Raw genomic sequence first — 26,826 nt, 5'->3', positions numbered from 1 at the left:
AGTAATTTTACATAAAATGCATTACGAATGTTCTCTTTTCTATTTCACGATTTTTACATCTGGCAAGAGTGAACATTCATCTCATTAAATATCAGGGCTGTTCTTGAAGAGATATTCTGCCTAGAAACAGAAGAGTTTCCAAGTTATTTTCAAGTCTCCAATTCTAAAATTCATGCAACATAACAAAAATATAGTGGATAAAATCACTTTACACAACACTGCAGAAAGTATTAAATGGCTCTAAAATGTAATTTCTGTCAGACATATGCAAGAAACCTCACACCCCAAAAATACCATCCACCTCCTTGTCCCTCCTAGTAGCAGTCACCCCATCTCTATTGTGAGCAAGAGAAGGAAGTGAGCCCTTTACGACAGTGTTTGTCACTCCAAGGAAAATCCAAGAGAGTACTCAAGGGCCTGATTTCTGGACACAGGAAAGTAGATGATACTTGATCTTGAAAAGTTACGCATTTGGTAAGGTAGATCTCATGCTCCTAGAGCTACAGGTAGTTGGTACTCATCAGTAAGCAAAAATGTGAAAACAACTGAACATTCCTTATTGCCTGAAGTGGCACACAGCTTTTCATTTTAAGCTTTTGCTTGGTTAATAAAACATTTCATCAAAACAGTGAGAGCTTTCTTAGGATGTGCAGGAAGAACAGCGGTACAGCAATAACTTTGCAACATCTGAATTCTTGTCTGAATGCAATTCTGACCCACCCTGCTTTCTGGCGAGACCTGAACTAGGTAACCTCTAGAGGTCCTTTGCAACTGGAATCATTCAGTAGATTTCAGTAGATATCTTCTAGGATTTACTCATTAAGTTATCTGTGTATTGTAAAGGGAACTACCAAAGGGCTTTAATTTATTATTACAGTAATGTGTTCTGTTGTGGGTGGATAGAAAGTAATATCCTGCTTTCTGGTGTCTATGTCACAGCAGAACTGGCAGAGTCCCTGCAAGATGCAGAGTACACATGCCAAAGATTCTGGTAGTGATTCTTGTCCTGTCACTGTTCAGCAAAGCTGGATTGTGTCCTTGATACGCAGTATCAACTGATCCCATAAAGAATAGTTTCTGTTTTTTTTTCAATTTTCACAGTAATTACTGCTCACCAGAACTGCAGATCCAAACCCTTAATTAATTTTTATCATGACTGGGGGGAAAAAGATTTTCAGTCCTTATGTTAACAGAGATTCTTTGGGTCTCTATGAATATTCAAATATATGTAAGAAATATGATGTAATCTCCTTACCAGAAAATCAACTGGATCATCTGGCCTGATCCTACAGCATTCATTTATCCCTTGCATAAGCATTGGCATGACATTCCTCATTAAATAGTTTCGTAGGGGAACAGACTGGGCTTCCAGTAACTCTTGTTCTTGTCTTTTCACTTCCTCCAGATGTTTATTCTTCAAATAGTGAACAAAATAGTAAAGAATAAGGTTTATAACATCTTAAAAACAGCACTTGAGTAAATAATAATGGTGGGCTAGAGATAAAAATAGTGTTAGAGGCTGTGATAGAACTTTAAAATGTACTACTTGGCAGAATAAACTATGAACTGTTTATTAAATTTAGACCACATGGCACACTGAGGACAAAGAATTAAACAAAATGAAAACTGAAATAATCTCCTTAGTGAAATTATTTTACATTTCTCTCTATAACACTTAAAAGGAGTTTATTCTGAAGTCTCCCTGTGATCCTGTTTCTGTAAGGTATTTGGCAAAATGGTTGGAATACACTATACTTTTACAAATGCAGAGCGTTTATTTAGGGGTCTTTGAATGGAAGGGGGAGGAGAATATTTTTGCTCAGAAAAGAGCCCTGACTAAATAACTGTAAATTTTGCTGGGTTGTTTGCTTGTTTTGGTTTTGGTTTCTTTGCTTTATTTTGGTTTTATTTCATTTATGTCAGTTTTTAAGGTGGGGGGAGAGTTAAATAGACCAAAATCACAGTGAATTACATCTGTTCACATCAGCTAAATTTATTTCTAAATTCAGGTTTAGTCAAATACACTGACTACACTCAAAAAGCAGGAGGGGTGGGGCAATGAAACTGCTGGGAGATTTTGTTTCTTCCATTTAATAGTACTTGATAGTATGCATACTCGCAGTAGTTGTGTCCAGAAGATTACTCAAAACCATTTTTATTGTCCACTCTTCACTCATTTTATTCATCAGTAGCTTGAGTCATCTATACATACAGCAAGCAAATGATACTTTGAAGTCTGCTTTTCTATACTCAAGGCATAACACAAAAGCAATGTTCAGTTAAAATTGATATACCAATGTCTGGAAAATATATTTACCTCACTCAATCCAGGAGTGCTACTAAATAAATCCTGCAAGTGGCCTTTGGCCACTACTCAGAGACAGCAGCTAATCTACAGTCTATTAGAGGGCAAATGAAAAGTTGCTTAGATTTCCTGAGCATCTACCTATTTGAAAGGATAAGCCTAAGCATGCATTTAAATACCTACTTTAGCTTTGAATAAACATCTAACATCTTTTGAAAGTTAGATGGCTTTGGATTGAACATATCTAAAAATGTGTTAACTGCCCTTATTACTATTTTAGGCAAGTTCACAAGAGAGTAAAAATGCTTTTAGTGTTGAATGAGCTGTAAATAAGGGTAGAGGTAACAAATAAAACTTATTTACAAGCCAACATCAGCAGGTCATTATTTCCCTATAGGTGTGCATGGGCATTCAAACATAAGAAAAGGATTTCCATGTGGAATGATCAGTTTGTTTTTAAATAGCTCTAAATGATGGCAACAGAAGAACTACCTTTCTGGTGAAACAATCTGATTTCAGGTGTGAACAAGAACATTCTTAGAGTATGCATTTTACATTATTTACCTAAAATGTCCTTAGGTGTGGCAAAGTAAATAAGGACACAGCATCATGTGAAAATCCTGTGAGGTCAAGTAGCCTAAATACCAAGTACTTAGTAAAGTATTAGCAAACAAAAGGCATTCTTCAGACTGTATCAGGTAGTCCTCCTGAACTGATGACTCAGCTCTCAAAGGTGTTCCTGTCCCAGGATGAGAAACCTTTCTGCATTGCAGACTGGAATACTGATCAGTGTTGAGTTAAAAATCTAGTTTGGAAGGCATGATAATTAAGACTTGGGCAGCTGCTTAGACGTAAGGTGAGCAGATGCAGTCCTAGAAAACTGGCTATGGAAAATCACTATTGATTACAGTAGATATTTTAAAATGGTAAAATAGAAGAGCTACAGCACAGCAACGAGGTATTGTTAGGGAACTCAACTACACGAAGCAAATAAGCAGGCACTTCTTTATTGCAACCCTGGGTGCTAGGTGGAATTTCCACAAATCGAGCACACCCCATGCTGATTTCGTCGTTACATTTATACACAAAAATTACAAGGTAGTACACTCCCAGTTACAATTACTGGTTAGTGATTTGCATATAATTATAATATTTGCTGTGCCATTCTCTTCTGTTACTAAGCTTGCACAGAGGAAGGGTGTTCCTCTGGGCAAGGGTCTTCTCGATCTGTGGGTGTGTTTTTTAGTATTATAGTGAAGGCAGTTCACTTCAGAACACCTTAAAATTAAGTTTTGTTGCCAAGTTTGCTAGCTAGATTTCTACCTTGCCAGGTTGTCAAATAACTCACCCGATGTACAATAGCCTCTAGGTGCTCTGGTTACGGTCTACAGAATAAGGACTAAGGCTACCATGAGCCAGAGAATAGGGACTTCAAGCAACGCAGCATTGGATTTCAAGCAGCACAGCAACCCATACATCATTGGTTAATAAATGCTAACATAATGTCAGCATCAAGCCTAACTTCTTAAATCAAGATGTTCTTATAGCTGTTTCACAAGCACAAAATACAGAAAGATTCAGTAAAACTTAAGATAATCTGTAACATTTTCATGAAAGTATTTTAAAGGCATGCTGATACCAACTTGCAAAAAAATGCTATGCTTGTAATCAAAAAGAGACTATACTCTCTAGACTGGGCCTCAAAATGCACTGTGAAGAGAGTCTTAAACCATATCTAAAGTATGAAATTAGGAACTATAGAATTTATGTCAAGCTTTCCAAATGTATTTACATTAACAAATTGTTGGTGTCTCCCAAATCTGGGTTTTTTCACCAGGTGTCAAGAAGCCAATAAAGACACAGGGTCAAGGTATTTGTGTCTGCAGAGATGGGTGCTAGGTGATAATTCCACAAAGCCAGCACACCAATGATTCTCAAATCACAATTAAGTATACACCAAATATTGACATAGTCAATCTTCTAATACATATGTATCATTATTCTATGATTAGCTAAAACTTGCCTAACAAGTAGGTTAATATGTCAATACAACTTTTAAGATTTCCACTTCCCTAATCTTTTGAGCAGGATAATCTTTTGGGGTAGGTGGTCTATGAGTTGGTGGTTGTGATCTCTCCCTGCCAGAATTACCTTTCCCCCAGTTTCATCTGTTTTTGGCAACTCTAAACAGTACTTCACAGGCTGTTGCGCAGACAAACCATTGTTCACTTCTATGGTCACCATCTGAGGCAGAGATAGATTGCTACCAATTGTTAGAATTTGAACAAGTCCACCAAGCAGTTTAGCTAACTTAATGTTAACCTTTAAGTTCTGATATCACTGGAAGCAATCTAATACACATAAATAATAATGGTTTCCCCCAAAATATGTATTAACTTACCCACTCTTCCCAGTTTGCCATCCTTTCAGCCCTTTCCTCAGCTTCTTTACGCTCTTGTTCAGCTTTTTCTTGAGCTTCTTTGACAAGGCATTTCTCTGCTGCTTGGCGTTCTAATTCTTCCTTTTCTTCATCTGTCAAACCATAATTGCGAGGTTCCCCGATTTCTTTGATGATCTCTTTTACAATAAACCTGTTCTCAGGGTCTTCAAGTTTGGCTACATCTTTTAAATTATACAAGAGAATTTGTCAAGGATTTCGTAAGTTATCAGTGAACATCAGTAAATAACTGCAAGACCTAAAAATATATAGTGTTCATGTTGTTTAAATTTTCAGGTATAAGATGTTTTCAGTTTCTTATAGATGTCATTTTTTTGCTATACATAATTAAGTTTTTAATTTATGTTTTCTACATCTGATTTTCTTTACTAGTTTCAACTAAAATAGTTTGTCTTTTCAATATGAAGTAAGGTAGAAATAGTTTAAAGTAATATTTATAACTGTTGTGTTTATCAGTTGCACCTTGGCTAAATTTTGAAACTTGAAAATGAGGTCATTCGATTATCAGAGATGTTTCTGTCACCAATCTTACATCAACTTATCCAGGTGCATAAAACCACCAGCTCTTGACCTAATCTCCCCCTCAGGTTACACAATAGGTTGTTAAGATTTGGCAACAAACTCCGAAGTTTTCACTCATATGGATTTACAAATACAGAGACCTATCTCTAGCTGAGTCTTTCCTGTGTTATAGCTACAGAACAAACCTGTAACTTCATGTAGGAGCATAGACCTGCTCTTTCATTTTATTCCTCCTGCCTTTTAATTGCTGGAAGCTACTTGCATATTAAACTGGAAAAAAAGGAAAAACCCCAAACCAACAGAAAAATGGGGGTGGTTCCAGTGCTTTCTGGGCTCTGTATGCATTCAGTGTGGAGAGGCATCTGGCAGAAATGGTATAGAAATGTACATGGAAGAGGGCATTTCAGGTATCCAGAGAAAACAGAAATAAAGGTCTGATTCAGTGGTAAGGGACTGGAGATCCAAAGGGACAGAAATGGGTAAGGAGAGCAAGCAGAGAAAGAGGCAAAACCAGAACAGCTAGAAACCAGAATTTAGATGAGAATCTAATAGTCCCTAGTCCACAGTCCTCTGCTTTATGAAGTTATTTTGAAAGCTGTTGGCAAAGCATGCTTCCACTTTCTTTCTAACCATCAGTTCAGAGAGAAGACTAACACCAAGAGTTAGTTATTTATTGGACTAAGCTGTCCAATACTAACACCATTATGCCAAGAGTTTAAGTGTTTGTGATCTGGACCTTAAGTCCAAACTGTGCTAACAGATTGAGGAGAAAGCTAACATAATTCTACATGGTAAAATTTCTTTTACAGCTTTTTCTTTTAAAAATTCACTAATAAGATTGAATTATGGAATCATTGAATGGTTAGGCTTGGAAATGACTTTAAGATCACCTAGTTACACTCTCCCTGCCATGGGCAGGGACACCTCACACTAGACTGTGCTGCCCAAGGCTCTGTCCAGCCTGGTCTTGAACACTGCCAGAGATGGAGCGTTCACAGCTTCCTTGGGCAACCTGCTCCAGTGCCTCATCACTTTCATAGTAAAGAACTTCCTCCTTATAGGTAACCTGAAATTCCTCTGTTTTACTTTGAACTCATTGCCCCTTGTCCTATCACTACAGTCCGGCTGAAAGAGTTACCCTTAGCACCCCAGTGGGCCCCCTTCACATTCTGGAAGGCTGCAATGAGGTCTCCATGCAGCCTTCTCTTCTCCAGGCTGAACAGCCCCAACTTTCTCAGCCTGTCTTCATACAGGAGGTGCTTGAGCACCCTTATCATACTCGTGGCCCTCCTCTGGACTTTCTCCAACAGCTCCATGTCCTTTTTATGTTGAGGACACCAGAACTGCACATAGTACTCTAAATACTGTCTCAAGAGAGCAGAGGGGCAGGATCACCTCCTTCCTGAAGTATTCTAAATTGAATGAATAATACATTTTCTACGTCAAGTAGTCCATTGTTTCTGCAATTTTAGCTTCATCTGGATATACAAATTGGAGAGCAAACCACTTTTCTAGTCATTTAAAGTATTGCTAAGAATGCTATCAGCATTGGATTTGAGGTCTCAAGGACTGCATTTTTTTCTTAGATGGCCAAGCAAGGTTACAATGAAAATATTACAGCAATCTTAATTAACTACATGTATCCTCAGAAATATATATATACGCATACATATACATACACAAAAAATTAGTTTAGCATTGATGCTAATTGAGAGAAAAGGTCACTAATAAACGAGGTCAGAAATTAAGGTCTTCAAAGGAAATTGCTTTTAAAAATTTAACATGTTTTTTTGTAGGTGATCTAATATGCCTGTATCACCATCCCCAGATGAGAAAAACATGACACAAGATAACTGCCTTGGAGACTTTATGCAGTGAGTCACTGTAGCAAAGTAGGATTTCCAGAATCTTGAAGCCCACTCCTTTGTACTAATCATATTTCAGACTCAGGAAAAATAATAGTCATAAAAGTAATCCATAAAGCCATATGTTACAATTTTCTAAAATTAAGGTAGAAGAAAATTTTGATTATTTTTAGTCAATATTTAAAAAAACAGGCAAAATTTCTTTAACCACTTCCCACTAAGTTCCTTCAAAATATGACTGAGAAAGCAGGTGGCTTTCTGCTTAAATCTGGTTGTACTTAATTTTATGGATCTGATGATAAACCAACTGGAACATCAGCTAGAATGGACAGGTATTAGCAGAGCTTAAGGTTCCTCACTGAAGTTATCTTTGTAATCTGTTGTTACCATTTTATGACAGAAAGCTATATGCTTGCATATTTAAGAGAGTAGAAATTGGTGATATGAATAGAGAGGTAAAGAGGGAGTTCCTGAGATAAGCAGGACCTAAAGACAATGCTTCTTTGAAGATGAGAATTAACACTATAAACTGAATGTGAAAATAATCTGGAAGTCACTGAACAGCATGGTTGTGATACCTCAGTAATTAAAATTAGTAGGCCAGTGTGTTTCCTTATTTGGAATAGACTAGAGTTTAAGGGCAATTTCTGGTGTAATTCTTAGCAGAAAACACTGCAACATTCTATCACAGAGTATACACTTTATAGTCCCCACCAAAATAAAAGACAGTCTTCAACAGTGCTACTACTTGCATATCTAGAAGTGCGTGAGGTAGTAATATGACCAGTTGATGGCATCAAGCCTTGATATTTACCATTTCTTACATTTACTTTCTTTGGCATAATTACTAAATCGTTCTAAAATGATTATACAAACACATTTCTTTTTTGCACCTCTGCACTTGCTAACATGCATTATTCTCAAGATAATTTCCATTACTGACATTAAATAAGAAAACTTAGGAAATTAATTATGCTTGAGGTTATTCAACGATTATCTTGTCATAAGTAATCTCAGATGGACATTCCAAATATCAGCAGTTTGATTTTAGATGTGGGGTCTTCCCTTTGCTCTTTACTTGCTTCCCTTTTCATCTCCCACTCAAAAAAAACCCTGCCACCACAATTTTCCTTAAGAATGCTGTCATCCTGATCTTGCTGGATTTGAATAATCAGATGTTAGTAGTCTCCTCAAGATTTCCCAGAGATCAAAATTTTCTAGATAGTGTGTAGAGAAGACAAATTTTCTCACACACAGGTATAGTGCAAAACAGATCCAGTCCTAGCCTTCTACCTTTAATTTCCAATCATTTTCTTTCATGCTTCATTATTTACAGATTAACCATATATTGTCATGGCATCTGAGGATATGTCTAAAGAAAAAATATAAGCAACAATAATACTGAAAGTCCATAAGTCTATTGCTCCAGTCTGAAAGGATGCCAGATCCTAAATCAGAAAATTATTTTGAAAATTATTTAACCTACAAAAATTAACAATTAAACCCCTTTAAAAAAAAACAAAAACAAAAACAAACAAAACAAGTTAACTGTAAGAAAACAATTTAGAATCCTTATGAGTACTACAGATATTTTTGCAGGTATATAATTAAGTATATATGTACACTGAAATGATAATTAAAATATTGTTTATATATGTACAGTTGCATACTTAATCTACTAATTTTATTATTTCATACCTATAAACCGAGGATGTATTTCAATTTCATCAAAATAGTTGAGAACAGTCTTATCATCTGTGTTTAACTCTCTGAAAACATTCAAAGCTTGCAGGAACCGGTCCTGGGTGTAATGAGTTCCAGCAACAATGCTCTCTGGCAGATTTATTATTCTGTTTATAAGGAATTCATCAGATGCAGTCAATGAAATAACAAATTCTGTGAAGAAGAACACATTATCAGTGCCTACAGATTTTTATTGCCTTTCATCTTTCTTATGTATTTTAATAATAAATGTTAAAACATAATCCAACATAAATTAATGTGGCCTGTTTATCCTTATAGAGAATTTAATTATCAAATGCTTATATTCCACTTCTCCAGTTACAGCAATCTAGCAATACTAAGAGACACATCTGTAAAGAAGCTACATAGTCCAGTTTCACCAAATTGGTTCTTAGCACTGTCAACAAGACTAATCCTCCAGTAAGCAGCACAAAAACCTGAAGAACAGCAATGCAGTGGTGTCCACATTTTCTGAGAAAGCTGTCATACAACCAATACATGTAATAAGTATAGGAGGGAAAAAAAAAAAAAGATAATATTATGAATGCAGCAAGTAACACTGGAAAATTTAACAACTCACTTGTCAAGTCACCAAAAGTTGTCACTCTGTATTTTGATTTTTATTCTCACAATTAATATTTTTTTAATTTTTAATCTCAGAAAAAATAACTTTTATTTTTTGTGAGCCAACAGTTGATGGCATTTTCACAGAAAAAAAAAAAAAAAACAAAACCAAACGCCAACAAACCAACCAAAAAGAATAAAATACCCACAAACTGAACCCAAACCTTCCTTCTGGTTAATTGTTCACTTTCGAATAAAGGGCAGTAGCATTACATGAATTAGATATTTATTCTGTGTTAAATATGAACAGATGGAGTGTATTTTAGACTCCTTGTTGGTGGCAGCAGCATTTGAAAACTCCTCAGTTTATTTAAAAAGAAATCTATCAAACTTACCAGGTGTGATTAATGTATCATATTTAGATATTTTGCTTTTTGCTCCTTGTTCATCTTCACTTTCCACTAAAACAAAAGTAAGAAATGACTGACATTTTAATTTGAAGCAACACTATTGCTATAATGTGCCCAGTACAAGCACAGGTTTGTCCATATTCAAATAATACTAATTGTTGGAAATCAATCTGTCCTGGAAACCATAGAGAGGATTCAGTATGTAATTCATGCTGCCAGCCACCACAGAATTCTACCCTGGGACACTGATAATTGTTTGCCTATACAGCGGAAGTATGCACATGCATACATAATTTTAAAATGTGTCCAACTTTAAAACTGCTGTCCTGACCGTGGCCTCTCCTCCTTGAGAAGTACATCATTCTGACACAAATGGAGACAAGGCACAGAACAGTGAGTAGAAATATTTTACAGTATTATGGTTAAAATGGTTTCTGCCACTGAGTGGCTGCTGTTCTGAATACTCAGTAAACTGCCTGAAGAGAATCAGCTGAGCATGATAATTTACAGCCCAACAGATTAAACTGAATAAGATTGTTTTCTGTTTTCCTGCAAATCTCGCAATGTAATTTACACATGGAGATAATTCTTGGTCCTAATGCATGGACAGTGGTTGCTCACAATTAGAAATGTATGTCACAGAGCTCCTCTGAAGTCATTGTCTACTGTAGCTGATCTAACACAGCCACCCTAACCTGGCTGATAAAACATATATTGCTGCCCTGGCTGGATCCTCTCATTAAGCAGCCCTTTAAATATTATGAAGAAATTCTGCTTCAGAGTTTGCTTGAGTAGAACTAATGTTTTCGCAAAACAAGAAAGTATCATCACATCTGTGCATTTACTTAGCACTTTATCATGAAAGTTTGAAAACTGTGTTGTGCTTAATTTAAATAAGGTGCTTTATAATCCTTCTTACATTTTAAGCGTCATACGAAAACAGTTTTGTTTTGTGTCCTGTGTTGCAGTCACTGCAATGCTGCTGCACTTCAACTAATATGGCACTGAGAACAATAATGATGACAATATTAGCAGCAATAAAAAAACAAGGTAGCAGTAAAAAAAAAAAAAAGGCAGCAGTACTTACAATTAAAAAGGTCATTTGCCTGTTCATATGTTTCTGGGAACCCATCTAAAACATATCCCTGATTCCTACAAGGCATTGATTTGAGCTTGTCCTTCATAAATTTAGTAATATACTCATCATCTAGTTGACCTAAGGCACAAAGTAGGTTAATAGGTACTTAGTTTATAGCAAAGAGATATCTGAAATTATTTTACCAACATTTTAATTCATTTATTGAAGAAACTTCTATTTAGACCCCCCCTCAAAAAAAAAAAAAAAAGTAATTTGCATTACTGTTTGTATATTACATGTTGTCAGCAATCTATGGAATATAAAAGTGTAGTTGCAAAATAAAATTACATTTGTGTTTACAAGGTGATAAATATTAAAACTTTTAAGATACTAAACATGACAATAGCATTTTTGGTTTTGTTGTGGGTTTTTTTCTTCTTTGTCTATTTGTTTTTAAAATAATACCATCAGATTTTAATGGAAGCAGCAAAAAAAAAAAAAAGGGAAAAAGAAACTGAGACCAAAAAAAATAATTTCTGTTTACAATTAACACTAACTTAAAGACAGTCCTGCAAAACAAGCATGAAATAGGTTTTACAAGTTTCATTTTCAGATGAATAGATGAGATCTGAAGTGGTCGATTAACTTGGCTTACATTTTTGCACAAATATGTGGGAGTAAAAAGTTGTTTTTTTTTCTCTCTGATTTTTTCTCCTTTTGAAACCATTGACTCCAGTTTTCTACTTTGTTTTGCTTTGGCTTTTATAAGTCTTATTTATAAACCCTTGTGATCATAACAGTATTTTATTATTTTAAAAGGGGCATTATTACTTTTAACAACAAATCAAGACATGCAGAGCTGATGCTGCCATAGATCTCATTACTGAAACTTCTGGGTGTGTTACAAATTCATTGCTTTAGAACTACACAAGATCCAAATGAGGTAAATCTTCAGTAGTAGAATGCGTTTTTAAGGGGGATCACTTTATAACACATGGAAAATGTTAAGCACTAAGTCCAAACCTACATGATTTTATTCATATATAGAGGAGAATTAGTACTTTCCAGTAATGGCAATTTTCTTAGACCGTTTACAATCTGCAGGCTTTAAAATTGTTTACAGGATTCACAAAATACTAATTACACTGTAGAGATGGCCAAAATGAGGTTTAAGGTACTGAAAACCCACCGCAATCTCGTATGACAGTGAACTAATTATTTTTCTTACTAGAATACTTATTTGCAAATTCAATAAAGATATTATTCACCAACTTTTATATAAATTATGTTCCTTGTTTCAAGAAGAAAACATGTTGTTAAAATGCAGCCAAGAATTTTATGCTTCTGAGTATATCTTTGTTACTTATATATCAGGTTATAGGCTCAAAATAATTATATAAAATTTATAAAAAAGTAGAAAGATGGAAGTTCTACAATTAAAAAAACACCACAGTGTTTTAAAAACATACCACTTTTAATGTACAATTTACATAGTGTGATTATAACGTATTTGATTTTTAAATAGGGTACAGATACATACAAATGGACAGGGCATGATTCTTGCTTATAATAGGAAGTAAAAGTTCTAAAGCACAAGTTTATTTCCTGATTAATTTTCCATTGGCTAGGGTTGCACTAGCTACCTAAATCCCATCTTAGTACTTTGTGCTTCCTACCTGCATTCTGCTCCATGTTTTCTTCTACTGCATCTAATAACTCCTGTGCCTCTTCTACATTTTCACCCAGCTTCTCTTCCTCACCATCATCTCCCTTTGCCTCCTCTCCCACATTGTCAGTGTCTAGTTCTTTAGGAGCCACAATTTCTTCCTGACAACAAGAACAGAAATAAGAATAGCCTCAGAAATTCCATACCCAAATTTCTTTTATACAAAGATGTAGTAAAAGAAAAAAAATTAAACAATTCATTTTATGTAAGCTCCTGGACAGTGAGACACTGAACAACCTTCAGTCTCTCCAGAGATGATCAGCATGTCAAAATATATTTCCATTCTAAAATAATGGAATTAAAACTAATTTTAAAATTATGCCATACAATTTTAAATCATAGAAATTGAAATACTAGTAATACTAGAAAACAGCAACACACCAGATTTGCTATTGCTTCAGAAATAACGTCTTTTGATTTAATGTGATGTAGCTTGTAGTGTTTGCAGAGTTCTTCAGCAATGGTAGATTTGCCAACCCCAGGAGGACCATGAACGAAAATTTTGAGAGACTGGAAATAAAGGATAAAGGTATAACATCATTCAAACAACAGGGATGTTTTTATGTAAAAGAACAATCTTTTTTTACTATAACTAAGGGGAAATAACAATTATAATTAAAACATAAAATATATTTTCATTTTAATAATTTGCATATTTCTCACTGAATATCTCCTGCATCATCCACAGGCTTTGAGGAACACAATTTAAATGTATGATGTTACCATTGGAGAAAAAGTATGCTTCTATTTAGTAGACTCACAGACTGTTTTGTGGTGGCACTATTAGTGTTTGTATGATCAAGAGAGATGAAACACAACCCTATAAATAGGACCCAGTGAATTCTGGAATGAGGTGGCAGACACTCTATTATACACATGCCATAGCTGTGTTTCCCAGCTGAGATGGAGTTGCTGTCATTACAATGGTTATTTTGACCTCACAAATTTCAGATCCACTTGTATGTCTATATTTTGTACTGATTCTTTTCTTTAATTAGATGCATATGTAGTCAGATGGAGCAGTTTAACCCAGCCACTGACCTGATATTCCTTCCAGAGGTTTATAAACAAGCACTTTTAATGAATAACAGTGAGCAATTGGAGTAGTATTTTGTTTTACACCTCCTGAACTTCTGCTCAAAGTTTGAACACGATTTATACATGCTGAACAGCTTGATCATATCAACATGTGCAGGTATGCCAGCCTTTTTCTGGACCTTTCAATAACCTTCCCTATGCATTTGAATGGGGAAATTCTAAATGTCAAGCTAATACAGGAAATGGCAAAGTTGCTCAGAACATTATGCAACAGAGCAGGATAAAATGCATTGCAGTTGAATATCCTGGCTCACTAAATATAATGAAGGACACAAAATACCTAACCACTGACTATTATAAAAAAGTCTAAATAAAAGATACACTTATTGTGCTCTTGGAGAAAAATATAGCAGGGATGCCATATATTGCATGCAGAAACTGGTTTCACAACAGCATTTCCTCCATCAGGAAGCTTATTTGCATTTACAGGGTTTCAGTTTTAGGCATAAAATTTAAGGATTATTGTTTTAATGAATATTATCTTTTTTTTTAACTAGTTCATTAAATTTCCAGGTTTTATGTTCACTGAGCTATATCAGTCTTCCATGTATTTTTACTTAAAGAAGTTAAAGCTTGTGTTTATATAACCATTTTATATAGACATTTCTGTTGAAGAAAAAAAAGAAAGATGCACTTTGAAATAGCATACACCAAACCATTACCAGTAATCCTCGGCTTTGCTTGTATTCCTTGACAATTTGCTCAATGTTGTCCACCAGTCCCTCCTGAGCAACCCACTTAATGTTGAAAGACTCTTTCACAAGCCCAGATTCCATTCTCAGGTTGACAAGCAACATATCCAAATGCATTTGCTGAGGGAGCAAAGATACATTTATTTACAGGCTCAAGCTATGCCTGTAAAAAAAACACAGCTTAAACTAAAGACCAAAATGGAGGGGTGAGAATGGAAAGAATTAAAGCATAAGGAAAAAAGTTTTATGCACAAAGCAAAACAGACATTCTAAGCTTTTTAAAAATATGAACATTTTCCATATATATTAGTATTTAAATATTCTCATGAACTATTGGAACATCAAACAACCATTCTGTACAATGCAAAGTTTTCATATAATTGCAGGGAATAACCTCTTTCATAAATTTACTAAGTACCATCTTCAAACTACCCAGGTTCTAATTTGTTTATTTCTCCTATGAACAGTTTATTCCAGGTAACTAGATAAATACAAGATAATTTATGTATGCTGTGTTCATCAACCTTAGTGGCACCTCAATATTAAATCTTTTTTTTTTTGTTATTTTTATAATTTTGTGTAGGTTTTGTTAGAATGCTCTAGTATGCTCAGTGCTTTTCTAAATCAGGCTGTAAATCCTCAAAATAATTTCTTCTATGATGGTTAAGATATGAGTTAAACTCACTTTATATATTTTTAGACATGTTTTAGAGTTTAATTTTTCTGGTGAAATAAAAAAACAATCAATGTTTCATGTTATTATACTTATCCTTAAGTAATAAAAAGTACTGACTGTTAAGTCTTTGCTCAGGAATGCATCTTCTGTTGGAATCTTCTCAGTTCTTCCTGTTCCAACATTTTTACTGATACACTATCAGGAAAAGAAAAATACAGTTATCAAATCAAATTCTTAGAAAAAAATCGAATGGTATTTCTGTGTATAAAATGTGCTTTAAATTTTGTGTTACACTAATACCTGAAAAATCAGTATACTGATTTGAAATAGATCAAAGAACAGTATATTAACTTCAATGTAGGTTTAAACAGCTTTGTTTTGCTATATACCACTTCCTTTTTAGTACTTGTAATTAAACAAAACAAAACAAAACTCAACAAACAACAAAAAACCCACAGACGGAAACCGCAGTCCAAAAGGTTCCATAAAATTGTACAAATTGATATAGAGCAACAGATCAAATCTACATACAGTCCAGCATTCTGTCTCAAACGATGTCAATTAGAAGACATTAGTGAACAAAAGTAAGAACCATAGATTCATAGGATGGTTAGGGTTGTACTGGATCTTAAGATCATCTAGTTCCAACCCCCTCTTCCATGGGCAGAGACGCCTCACCCCAGACCATGTCACCAAGCCTCTGTCCAACTTGGCCTTTGAACACTGCCAGGGAGGGAGCATTTACCACTTTTTTAGGAAAAGCAGATAGGATGCTCCTTCCAGATACTCTTCTAACCTTTAACTATTTTCAGCTCAGAGACTTCCTAAACTGTAAATAGCTACTGTGTATTTAAGTAATTTCTCAAGGTATTTCTCTCCCATGTACCTTGGCTGGTTCCTGCCAAGGTAGCTCTCTGCAGCTCTCCCTCTACTGGACATTTCCTGTCTCAACAAGAACTGTCCATCGACTCCTGCCCTCTATTTCCCGTTTGTAAACAATGGCATATCCATGAAAGCACCCAACTGCTTTTCTTAGGGTGCCTAGCTGCTTCTCAACAGCTTTTGGTGAAAGACTACTTCGAAAGTCTTTGGGAAGACTACATCAGCTTGTTTGCCGTAATCCTTATTTGCTATCCACATTAAAGAACTTCAGGAAGTTTCCAAAGTATTTCAAAGTACTTTTTGGAAAGTATTTCTTGGAAAGTATTTTACAAAATTCACACAGACTGCTCCCAAATAGATCGTATGTATCTGGGTGTTCTTTCATTTATTATAATAAAAAAAATCTTAAAGACTTGCAGTATCTAATTACAGTACTGTGAATCCCATAGCTTTCTTATGTAAAATTTCTACTTAGGCTAACAATAATACTGCAAAAGTTAATTCTGCAAATTCAGGTTCAAATAATGTATTTTGTTCAAAGGACAGAAGTCTCAGAGGATTAAAAAATATTTTTTATGTCATTACACAAGGTAATTCAGGAAGACCTAGGAACCACTACTTTAGTAAAATGTGTATTTTTAAAAACCTTGAAGATATAAAAAAAAAAAAAATCAAAACTCTTACCTTCACTAATTCTTGTAGAGTGTGCATAGATCCATCTACTGCAAGGATATAGTGAGACTTGGGCCTGTGGTCTGCTACATTTTGTAACACCCTGAAACACAGCAAACAGGGCCAGCAGTTGGAGCAGGATACTGGGCTTTTGCTGTTGAATATTTTTCAAAAACAGTACAAAGAATTTGTAAAGTCTTGCAGAACTTTTCAGAGCATGTATTTTCCTTAATAAAGAAGCACAGCTGGATATTTAATTGGAATTTGGAAAGAAGTTTAAAGGATAAAAAGCAACATCTGCAGAAGATACTAACTTAGCCTGTTGTAGAGCCCATGATCTATTTCCAGTTCTGTGCTAGTTAACTGGTATCACAGTCTGAATGGACTACTGCTAGTTATTTCTTAAAACCTTAGTACTAGTGCAACAGTCAGATAAGGTTTCCATAACTCTGTGCCTAGTAGCAGGTCAAGTACTAAAGAAACTTAAGTCTCTGGCTCAGTCAGAAAGGCCAAAGAATGCTCTTATACCCACTGCATAAAAGCAACAGTACTCTATAGTAGCTTTGGATTTGTCATCTAGCTGTGTATTAGTTATCATCCAGGGGATTTTTTTTTCTTTTATTTTTTTTTTACTTACGCTGCTAAATCAAGAATATGAATGGTTGGAATAAAATTGTTTCCATCCCCAAAAATGGGTATTGCAGGCGTCTCACTAAGCCAGCCTCTCTGAAAATAAAAATAGAGAGCAACGTGTGGAGAAAGAGGTTACTTTTAACTACAGGTAGAAAAAGGAGCATTTATTTACTAGGCAAATCTGTATATTCAGGATTTTAAGTTCAGTTTCTTGAATTATTAATGGAACTGCAGTAGGGAAAGAATTCTTGAGAAATACAGACTGGCAGCCTACTAAAAACAATAAACTTTTTTTTTACAATAGAATATAAAATATTTGCTTTTATTCAAATATTCTTTGACCTTGACACATTTTATTTTGTATCCCAAATAAAAGAAATACTTGGAAAAAATATAATAAAATGTTGAAAAGAAATAAATTTTTTTGATTCCTTTAATATGACAGATACATTCTCACTGTAAAGTACATATGGAGATACTATTAAAAAAACTAGAAAAAACTAAAAAATTGTAATATAGACCCAAAAAAGTGGAAAATACTTCTACTGTAGATAAAACACTTCAAGTGGATCAAATCATCAGTTTTGTTTACAAAAGTATTAAGCTTATGATACCTAAGCTACTAAAAATGAATTAATCCAGTGTGGTTTATCCCCTAGAAATTAAATGAACCTTCAAAAATGGAGGGATGCCTACCTTAAAAAAGTAGTGCAAGACTCCTTCGCCAGCTCCATATTGATGTCCTGAGGCAACGATGTAAGTTGAAAATTTACGTTTGTTCTGTGAAGTAAAATCAATGAGGAAGTTTTAATAAAAAATATGGTGCTGCAAATGGGATACTGGCTTACCCTGAAACAAGAATACTTGTGTAATGAGAATTCAGAGTGTGTAAATTGTATCACTTAAAATTTGTAGCTCAGTCAACTGTTGCATATCCTGTAGTTTTGTAAGTCATATTGCTAAGGTTTCCTTCAAAAAACAAGCATTGCCCGATCAGAATTGATCTGTGTTTGAACTGAAATTCTAAAAAACTATTATGCTAAAAAAGTTGAAAATAAATCAATAAAGTGAACAGGATAACTCATGCTTCTACTTCCTGTTTCCAAGAAAAATAATTCTGAAATTCACTGAAGGTATTTTTCTAATTGCATTATATTGGCCTTTGACTGCCTAAAGACATAGGAAATGCTGGAATGATGATTTTACAATTGTTTTGCTTTCAGTTTTATATGCAATTAAAAACAAACCTGAAATCCATGAACTAAGTGTTTTCCTAGCCACACACCATGATCAACCCACACACTTTTTGCTGAACATTGTTGCATAATGTAATAAATTTGCCTGTCCTGCCTGTTTACATATAAGGTTACTGCTTGGATCAGTGTTAAGGATGGTTATACAAGGGGGGGGGTGGTGTGGAAATTAAAATCATCTTAAGGAGAAAAATTTTCAAGAAAATACTTTAAATTAGGACTAGTCACTTCAAAATTTTAAAGGTGAAACAAAATTATTAAATAATTCTCATGTTGTGAAGGTCCTAGACATTGTGTATCTACATAACTCTGTAAAAGAATCTGTATTTACCAGGAGAGGGAACAAATGTCCAGATTTGAGACCTACTTTTTTTTTCAGTGGGGAAAAAAAAAATTAAAAAAAAAAAAAAAAAGAAGCATCTTTTGTTATCATTTTATACTGGTTCAGAAACATAAAACTAAGAACAGTGTCAGTCAATCTTTATGTAAGCAAAGAATCATATAAAGGGAAGACAAGTTAAAAATCAGTATATTGTATCTGCCTGTGTGTTTTTATCTCCCTACTCAAAAATAAAACTGTAATAAAAACTACCTTAACACAGTTGTTAACCTCTTAACAGGTTGTTACCAATCATAAGAAACATTAAAATTAGAAAACATTACAGATTGCATACGAGCTCCCACACTTAGTTTGCTTGGGTAGTACCATGACAGTTTATGCCCAAAGAGCAGTAGCTCCCACGATTGCTCTGGGCAGAATGCAAACATGCCCCCGGAGAATTTCGCTCTTCCAACAGGAAGTCTGCCTCTTGTGAAAGCACAGGAAGTACTATTCCTCATCTCCCTTAAGAAGAATGTAACACAAAGGAGTTTATTCTACTTATCTCGCAGGAGCTTCTGCAGTAGCCAGTTCTGGAGACAAACCACAGTTTGGCGCTGAGTGCTATACTTCACTGAAATACAAAGTTCTGAAACAGGTTCAGTTCCTCTAAAAGTATTTATTTAGGGTCACAAGCCACACACGAGAAGGTACTACTTAAGATGACTTGGATATATGGAATTTAAAAAATAAGCCAATTACTAGGCAAGGTCCAGTTACACGCAGCATGTTTAGTCATGAGTTCAAGTTCCTGTGTAATAATCATTAAAGCCACCAGATGTCACATTCTAGCTATCATAATCCTTTCTAGGCTTTGGTTGCTTCACGTTTGTTTTATTCAAATAAAACGTTTGAAGAGGGAAACAGGTGTAAATTAATGGATACAGGAACTGTGGTTGCACTGAGAACAGAGCTGGGAAATGAAGAGCTCTTCTGTCTGTGGTAGGCAGATGTTTCTCCAAGGATTCTCAATTTTGCATGACCGCAGTCAGTGAGTTCAGAGGAAAGCTACATAGCCTGAATGCTCTGCCACAAAGGTAAAGAATTGCTAGTGGTACAAAGCAAAGACTTCTAGCTCATAATTCTTGCTGATTTTTGAGCAAAATCTGTGGGAGATACACTAACTCAGAGGGGTGAAATCTTGCTTTAAGCAACAACAGCCTTTGAATTGCACTCTAAACAGATACCAGGGCTAAGAAACTCTTCTGGCAAGAAGAGCAAGATCTTCTCCACATGGCTAAGAAGGCTGCTGAACCCTGTTGAGCTCTTTGCAGGGACACTGTCATTTGTTTAACACATGGCACATTCCTCAGATGCCACTGAACTTAAAAATGTGTGAGAATCATCATTCAAAAGTCACCAGCCATCACAGGAAGCTAATGTTGTTCTGCTAGGAAGAACACATGCTTTGGAGCCCTCCTGTTCCAAAATGCTGAGGGAAACTAAACAGAGGCAATGATACCTATTGATGCTGTCCCTGGAGTTCTGGAGGAAAAGGGCTCCTTTGAAAGGATGACAAGAGGTATGTAGTGAAAATATTCAAATTGTTGTATATCGTTCCAGTGTCTTCTCAACAGACATTCCAGCCTGGCAAACATTTAGAAGCTAATTACTTTAATAACTTTGTTACTAGTGACTCAGTGCTTTGGACTTGTCATAAAAACTGAGTCAGTGGTTCATCTGGGTGTTACTGGTGACAGAAGTTATTGAGAGGTTTGGCGGAGGTTGTTTATAATCTTCATGTTTTTAATACTACAAGTATGAAGGTTATTCTGTAGGCTTAAAAGTTCAAGTTAGCACTGTAAAACTACCAAATTTTACTGACATCCTGTACTATTAAATCCATGTTAGAATAAAATACAATTTCTAGTGCTATTTTCTCAGCAGGGCATAAGATGACAAGTGTGTAATCAAATCCGACTAAAGGGTTTTTCACTCTTCTATAATTAGCCTGCTAAATTTCCACAATGGATACTAAATTGTATTTATTTTGGGAGACTGCTACTCCACAAAGAGAATGACCAAATGACACCTTCATCATACAATGCATTTCATTGTCTTCCAGTTTTCTTTCCTAACCTCCACAACACTCCATTGGTAATAGCAACAGCATCACTTTTCCTGAGTTGTGAACCAACCACAGTCTGAGGTATGTATTTAATAATAGCTCTTAAATACAAAGAGAGGCATGGTCTGTTCTCTGGCAGGCTTAAGAGTCTAATCTGGTTGAAACAAATGAAGCTAAAGGAAGTGATTTTAAAACACGTAAGAAGTAATAACATATATTCTAGATACTCCAAGTCAGCTCTATAGCCATGAATTTAAAGTGAATTATAGGGTGGATTAAAAGTCAACAAGGCTTCTGATCCAAGAGCACAAACTATCCAAGAACATGCTAGGTGTGGCCAGAACATCTTCCAAGTATTCAGATGAAACATAATATTAACATAACTTGCTCATATTTAAGATGCTGCTTTCCTTTGAAACTACACTAATATCCCTTCCCTCTACATTCTTTCATCCTCAAGTCTTTCCCCCGATAGGCCTCAGCTTTCTCTCTGATACAACCAATGAGACAATATATTTTTTAAATGAAATTAGCATGATTTACTTATTACCTAAAGAATAAAGACAGAATTTGGTATTTGTATTATGGATACACTTATGTTTCAAATGACATTATAGTATTCTCTGTACTTGATATTTTATTAATAATTGATGTTACTGATATTGATGATATCCATATAAAAGAATAAAACACTCTTAAATATACAAGTTGTTGATAATCTCCTTTACTAAGCTAATGCTCACTGTAAGAAAACCAACCAACCTATTTTTATAAAAACAATTTTTACATACAGTCTTCCCAAGTTTGAGAATGAGTTTTTCAGCATTTATATGATCTGTAAAGTTCGGATGAGCTTTTCTCCTGCGATAATCTTCATCAGTAAAAGCAATCTCAGGATCTTCCTGCAAAGGAAAAAATGTAGCTGCTATACATGTCGTAGGACAATTTTTAAAGGACTAAATGGTTAAAATAAGTTCTTCAAAATAGTTTTAAAATCTGTTTTAACTTTGGTTTAATTTAAATTCTTAAAATTTCTGATTCTGATATTTGAAGTTCATTATTTTGAAAGCTTCAATAGTTCAATATTCACAGTAAGATTTTAAACTACTTTTTATATTTTAAGAAATGTGATTTTTAATTATATATATAGCATTACAGAAGCTTGAAAAACTATTTCTGTAACAGTGAATTTGAGAATGGCAACAGCATACTACAAAGCATCCCCCATGGTTCCTGATGATACCATATATAAAGATGTATCTGTTTATCTCTCCATACACTAATTTAAATATGTATTTCATCAAATATGTAGTAAATATGGGATTTTTTCATGACTGAAAGACACAGCATATTGTGGTAAACATAGCTTTAATGTCTTGTCCGAGCAGTTCCTAATGCCTGCCTATATCTTCATAGCCTTCTTAGAATCATAGAATAGTTCAGGTTGGAAAGGACCTTAAGATCATCTAGTTCCAACCCCCCTGCCATGGGCAGGGACACCTCACACTAAACTATGTCACCCAAGGCTCTGTCCAACCTGGCCTTGAACACCGCTGGGGATGGAGCATTCACAACTTCGCTGAGCAACTCATTCCAGTGCCTTACCAGAGACAAAATAAATTTACCAATTTAAATTGTCCAACAGAATAAATTTAACAATTTTGGCAGTAAGTTCAGAGCAAAAGGATCATGAGAAAAAGCACACTTGCTGACACTAGCTTCATTTGCTATTGTTGAACTACATACTAAAATATTTTCTTTAATGTAATGTAATGAATATTTTCTATTCAATGGAAATATTCAGTTAAAAAAAAATAAATCACGTTTTCATATTACTTACGGGGTCAGGTGGTTTGCTTTTTGCCCAGCTCATTATTGTTGAAATGAGGATAAATAACTTTTGTGTTGCAAAATGCTCTATTTCCATATGTAGGGCTGTTAAATGAAAGAAAAGTTTTTAATTTATTTTGACCTGTATTTCTCTAACTGTATTTTTGCTTTTACATAAAGGTCATGCATAGACATTTATACTGTAATATTCAGTGGGATATGTATTTTTAAGCAAGTACTCTTTATTTGGGTTGGTATAAAATAATCAGGAAATAAAAAAATTGAAAAATAGTGGTAATAAAGAATCAAATTACTGTAAATAAACATAACCTACAAAAAAAATACATATTCAGTGTGGGATTAGGGGAAGAAATGAACTATTAATGTTTATTGACTACTAAGGTACTGAAAGAAAATAAAAGTGTGGGTTTTTTCATGACTGAAATATAAAAACTACAGAATTAAATTTCCTTATTTTAATTTAAAGCAAAATAATTAAATGTGGGTTATGTAACTTATGATGATATCCAAGTATTTATGCTACAAACAGGAAAGCATCATTTAGCTTAATTATCATATAAAGAACAATATTGTGCTGTCACCATAAGAAGGTTCCAGACAATGATTAGAAATTGGATCTAACAATCAGGAGAAAGACTCAGACCATTAGCAGTACTTTTTATTGGACTTCTAAGTAAAAATATTTTTTAAATAACTACATAAAATATTGAAACATTATTTGAATATTACAGGAGCAAATATTCTACCCACCTCCCAGTATAAATAGATAAGATAATGGTTGATAGTTATTTAGGGAAATAACTGCCTACACAGATACGCTATTTGTTGGAGCATACCATGACAGCTTTTCTACCTTATGAATGCTAGTGTGAATTCCATGGTTCCTTGCTAACTAACAGAACAATTCCCGTGGCATTTCTTCATCAAGGAACCCAGTTTCATATTACAGTAAACTCTAAATCTGAAAGAATTTCATTATACATTTATGGTAAATTTTGAATGACTGTATAGCAACAAGTTTCTGTTATAGTTGATAGCTATACTAACCAGAAGCAGCCCATATTGCTTCCTCTATTTGGTTTGCATCCTCAGTGATATTATACAAAACAATCTCACACTCAAGCAAGTGACTTAAGAGCTCTTCTCGAGAAGACACCTGGAGAAAAAGATTGTTATTATCTGTGATTAAGTAAAAAAAAAAAAAAGGAGGAGAAAAAAAATCCAAAATTTCCTTCTTTCTGTTCAATTTACTGGTAGAATGTATTTTTCTAACAGTAGGATGTTATAATAATAAGACACATATCAAATTTTACAAATAAAGTGATGAAATGTAAATCAAATGCTGAAACTTCTAATTTACAGTACACAATAGTATAGTTCAAAAAGATGTACATTTTTTACTGCTATTTCAGGATTCATATTTTCAGTGCAATTGTGATTATCAAAAAAATAACCTTTATAGTCATTCTAAACAAGGTGGCAGAATGGAGAAGACATAAAAAAAAAAAAAAAAGTCCATTTACTTGCAAAATCGCGTCCTGTTGTTTTTGTTGTATTCCTTGCATCACTTGAGCAAGTTCAACAAACACTTTGGGTAAGAGCAATGATTAAGATTAAATTCCACCAGTCATAAATTAATGATTGAACAGCTCTATATAGAGGTTTACACTAATATTTTTCAAATCTTTGAAGAGATTCTGGATGTTCAATTTGAGACAGAGGCAAGTTTAGTTTCAGAAAACTAAATCAAGCAATAAGAAATGACATTCTTAAAAGCAAATCTCAGTTAACTAAACTCTGGACATATCTTTATAAAAAGATCTAAGTATTCAGAACAATTAGCTGCTAGTGAAAGCTGATTTCAGTGAAGAATTAAGAAGGGGGACACTAAGTTTGATTCCAGCACCACTACATTTAAAATGGTGATAAAAGACACAGAAGAGACAAGAGATACTCGAAGTGTGTGGTCTGAGGGAAAAAAGAAAGCAGATCTGCAGATCATGAGGATAGATGATGTCCTGTCCGTAACCATCTTTTCTAAAAAGTCTACTTTGAGTCTGAGTTCCCTCCTTTTACAATTTGCTGTATCAGACCTATCAGAGAGAAGACAACAGCATGGAGGAAGCAGAAGAAACATAATACATGTGTACAGCTGCCAGCAGCAACAAAATACCGGTTTATTAATGCAGGCTGTTTTACGTGATCTATTTCATGTCAATATTTCTAATATTGTCTAATAGCTATCTGAAGTAAAACACTTACTGAATACATTTCCTCTGCAAAACTTGGTTTAGTACTCTCTGGTTTAGAAAGGGTACCCACTATTCGGTAGACTCCCTCCTTTGGCCTACTAGAAACTTCAGCAGCCGAATTATCTTCCTCTTCCTCCTCCTCATCTTCTATGCTTTCAAGTGATGCCCCAACAACACATGTGGATAAATACTGCAATTATATAAGACACACACTTATATGCATATATATATATGGAACCCTACACAGCTTCTCATGATCTTGGGAAGGTACCAACTAGCCCTGATCCTGTTGTAGGTAACACAACTTTCCACTGAGCAGGAAAACATCCAGGACTCCTCAATGCCATATGTAATGACTTATGTCCTACACCTCAAATTCAAAGGAGTCCCTGGATGTCTCTTCTTCACAGCCTGACTCCTCTCAGGCTGGTGTTATCTCAGAGATTTGTTCTCTCCACAGCGACCAGCTGGTGCCTGAGGTCTCCCCACCTGCTTTATCCACACCTCCTGCCCCAAACTTTTTTTTTTTTTTTTTCTCCTCCTTTTAATCCTTTCTTGCCCCCAGCCCATCTCCTTAGCAGCTATTTTAGGTGATCCCAGCCACCCTGGAGGCGAACCACAGCTTCCTGCTGCGCTACCAGCCGAGGGACAGGCGGGCGCTCCCCGCGAAGGGCTGGGGCAGGCAGGAGGTCGGTGGTGCGTCAGGCAGCGACTGCTGAGGGAGAAACCGCCCCCCGCGGTCACCTCCCCGATGCTGCCGCCGCAGTAAGAGTCGAGATGGTTGAGGAAGACCCGCCGGCCCTGCGCCGGCTCCTCCGCTGACTCCTCCGACATCGCCACAACCTGTGCCGGGGACGCGGACCGTTGCTGCGCGACCAACGGCGGCTGCGCAGTGTGAGCAGTGGCGGTACCGGGCACTGCGGCCTGCCGTGCTGCCGGCGCGGGGCGCTGCCGCCTGCTCTGCGGACGAGGGCCGGCGCCAGCGCGGGTCAGGCGCTAGAGGCATGCGTGCGCTCCCTTTTTGTTCCTAATTTTGTCCGGCAAACAGCGATAGCGGTAGTCAGTAAATTGGAGACTTTTTTTCCCAATTTCCCGACGACGCCGAACAGGACAAAATGTACCTTTCAGGTAGGAGGCAGACTTTGAGGCTTTGTTGGTAATTCATAGATTAACAGCTACATTAGGGCAATCAGGACTCATTCAGGGGTTTGGATAATGAAAACAACCGAGAGCCAGAGACCTATTTAAATTCTCCATTGCCAGGGCTGCAGAGAAGCTCCCTTCATGCAGGCAACAATCGGGATAGGGAGCATTTTCTTTCAGGCTCAGTACCCCAGACGCAGAGAAGTGACATAACTTTCCCATTCTTAACACTGCAGGACATTATACTAAACAAGTTTCTTTCTGGTAACACCTACAAAACACCTGTTTCTAAAGAATTTCTTAGCTTACGTTTATAATAAGCACACAAAATAACAAAAGTATTTTAAAGTTGTCAAGGCAGCAAAGTTTCCTAGCAATGTAACACTGAATTTGGCATTTTTCCACTTGTATTTCTAACACTTCCTTTCCAAGTCCCTCTTTACAACCACCTGCCTTGTTTTTCCATGACTAAGTTTCAGCAGACACAAAGGTTTTCAAATACTTGTTAAATATTTGTTTGGGTTTTTTTTTTGGGTTTTTTTTTTTTTGTAATGGG

General features: G+C 35.4%; 1 protein-coding gene across 4 annotated transcripts; it reads right to left on the bottom strand.

The window, feature by feature from the left end:
- Positions 1–17: 17 nt before the first annotated feature.
- AK7 (adenylate kinase 7) lies at positions 18–26,070 on the bottom strand. 4 transcript variants are annotated; one of them, XM_061348903.1, is made up of 18 exons: positions 25,872–26,070; positions 25,138–25,317; positions 23,923–24,031; positions 22,865–22,959; positions 21,816–21,926; positions 18,021–18,104; positions 17,329–17,417; positions 16,704–16,794; positions 15,255–15,332; positions 14,432–14,581; positions 13,053–13,181; positions 12,622–12,772; positions 10,951–11,083; positions 9,853–9,911; positions 8,849–9,046; positions 4,707–4,927; positions 1,256–1,414; positions 18–120 (listed from the first exon to the last, which is right to left on the bottom strand). In XM_061348903.1, exons 1-18 carry the CDS (start codon positions 25,959–25,961, stop codon positions 85–87), a joined length of 2,163 nt encoding a protein of 720 aa, XP_061204887.1. In that variant the 5' UTR covers positions 25,962–26,070; the 3' UTR covers positions 18–84. The 4 variants fall into 4 exon arrangements, with proteins under 4 accessions (XP_061204887.1, XP_061204886.1, XP_061204889.1 ...); XM_061348902.1 differs by having other exon boundaries at positions 9,853–9,918; positions 10,955–11,083; positions 25,872–26,069; XM_061348905.1 differs by lacking the exon at positions 14,432–14,581 and having other exon boundaries at positions 9,853–9,918; positions 10,955–11,083.
- Positions 26,071–26,826: the final 756 nt, after the last annotated feature.

This window comes from Neopsephotus bourkii, unplaced genomic scaffold, assembly GCF_033783945.1.
Source record: "Neopsephotus bourkii isolate Nb327-2 ecotype Australia unplaced genomic scaffold, CSIRO-AGI_Nbou_v1 NB_372, whole genome shotgun sequence".
Lineage (NCBI taxonomy): Eukaryota > Metazoa > Chordata > Aves > Psittaciformes > Psittacidae > Neopsephotus > Neopsephotus bourkii.
This window is presented reverse-complemented; position numbering and strand designations above follow the sequence as displayed.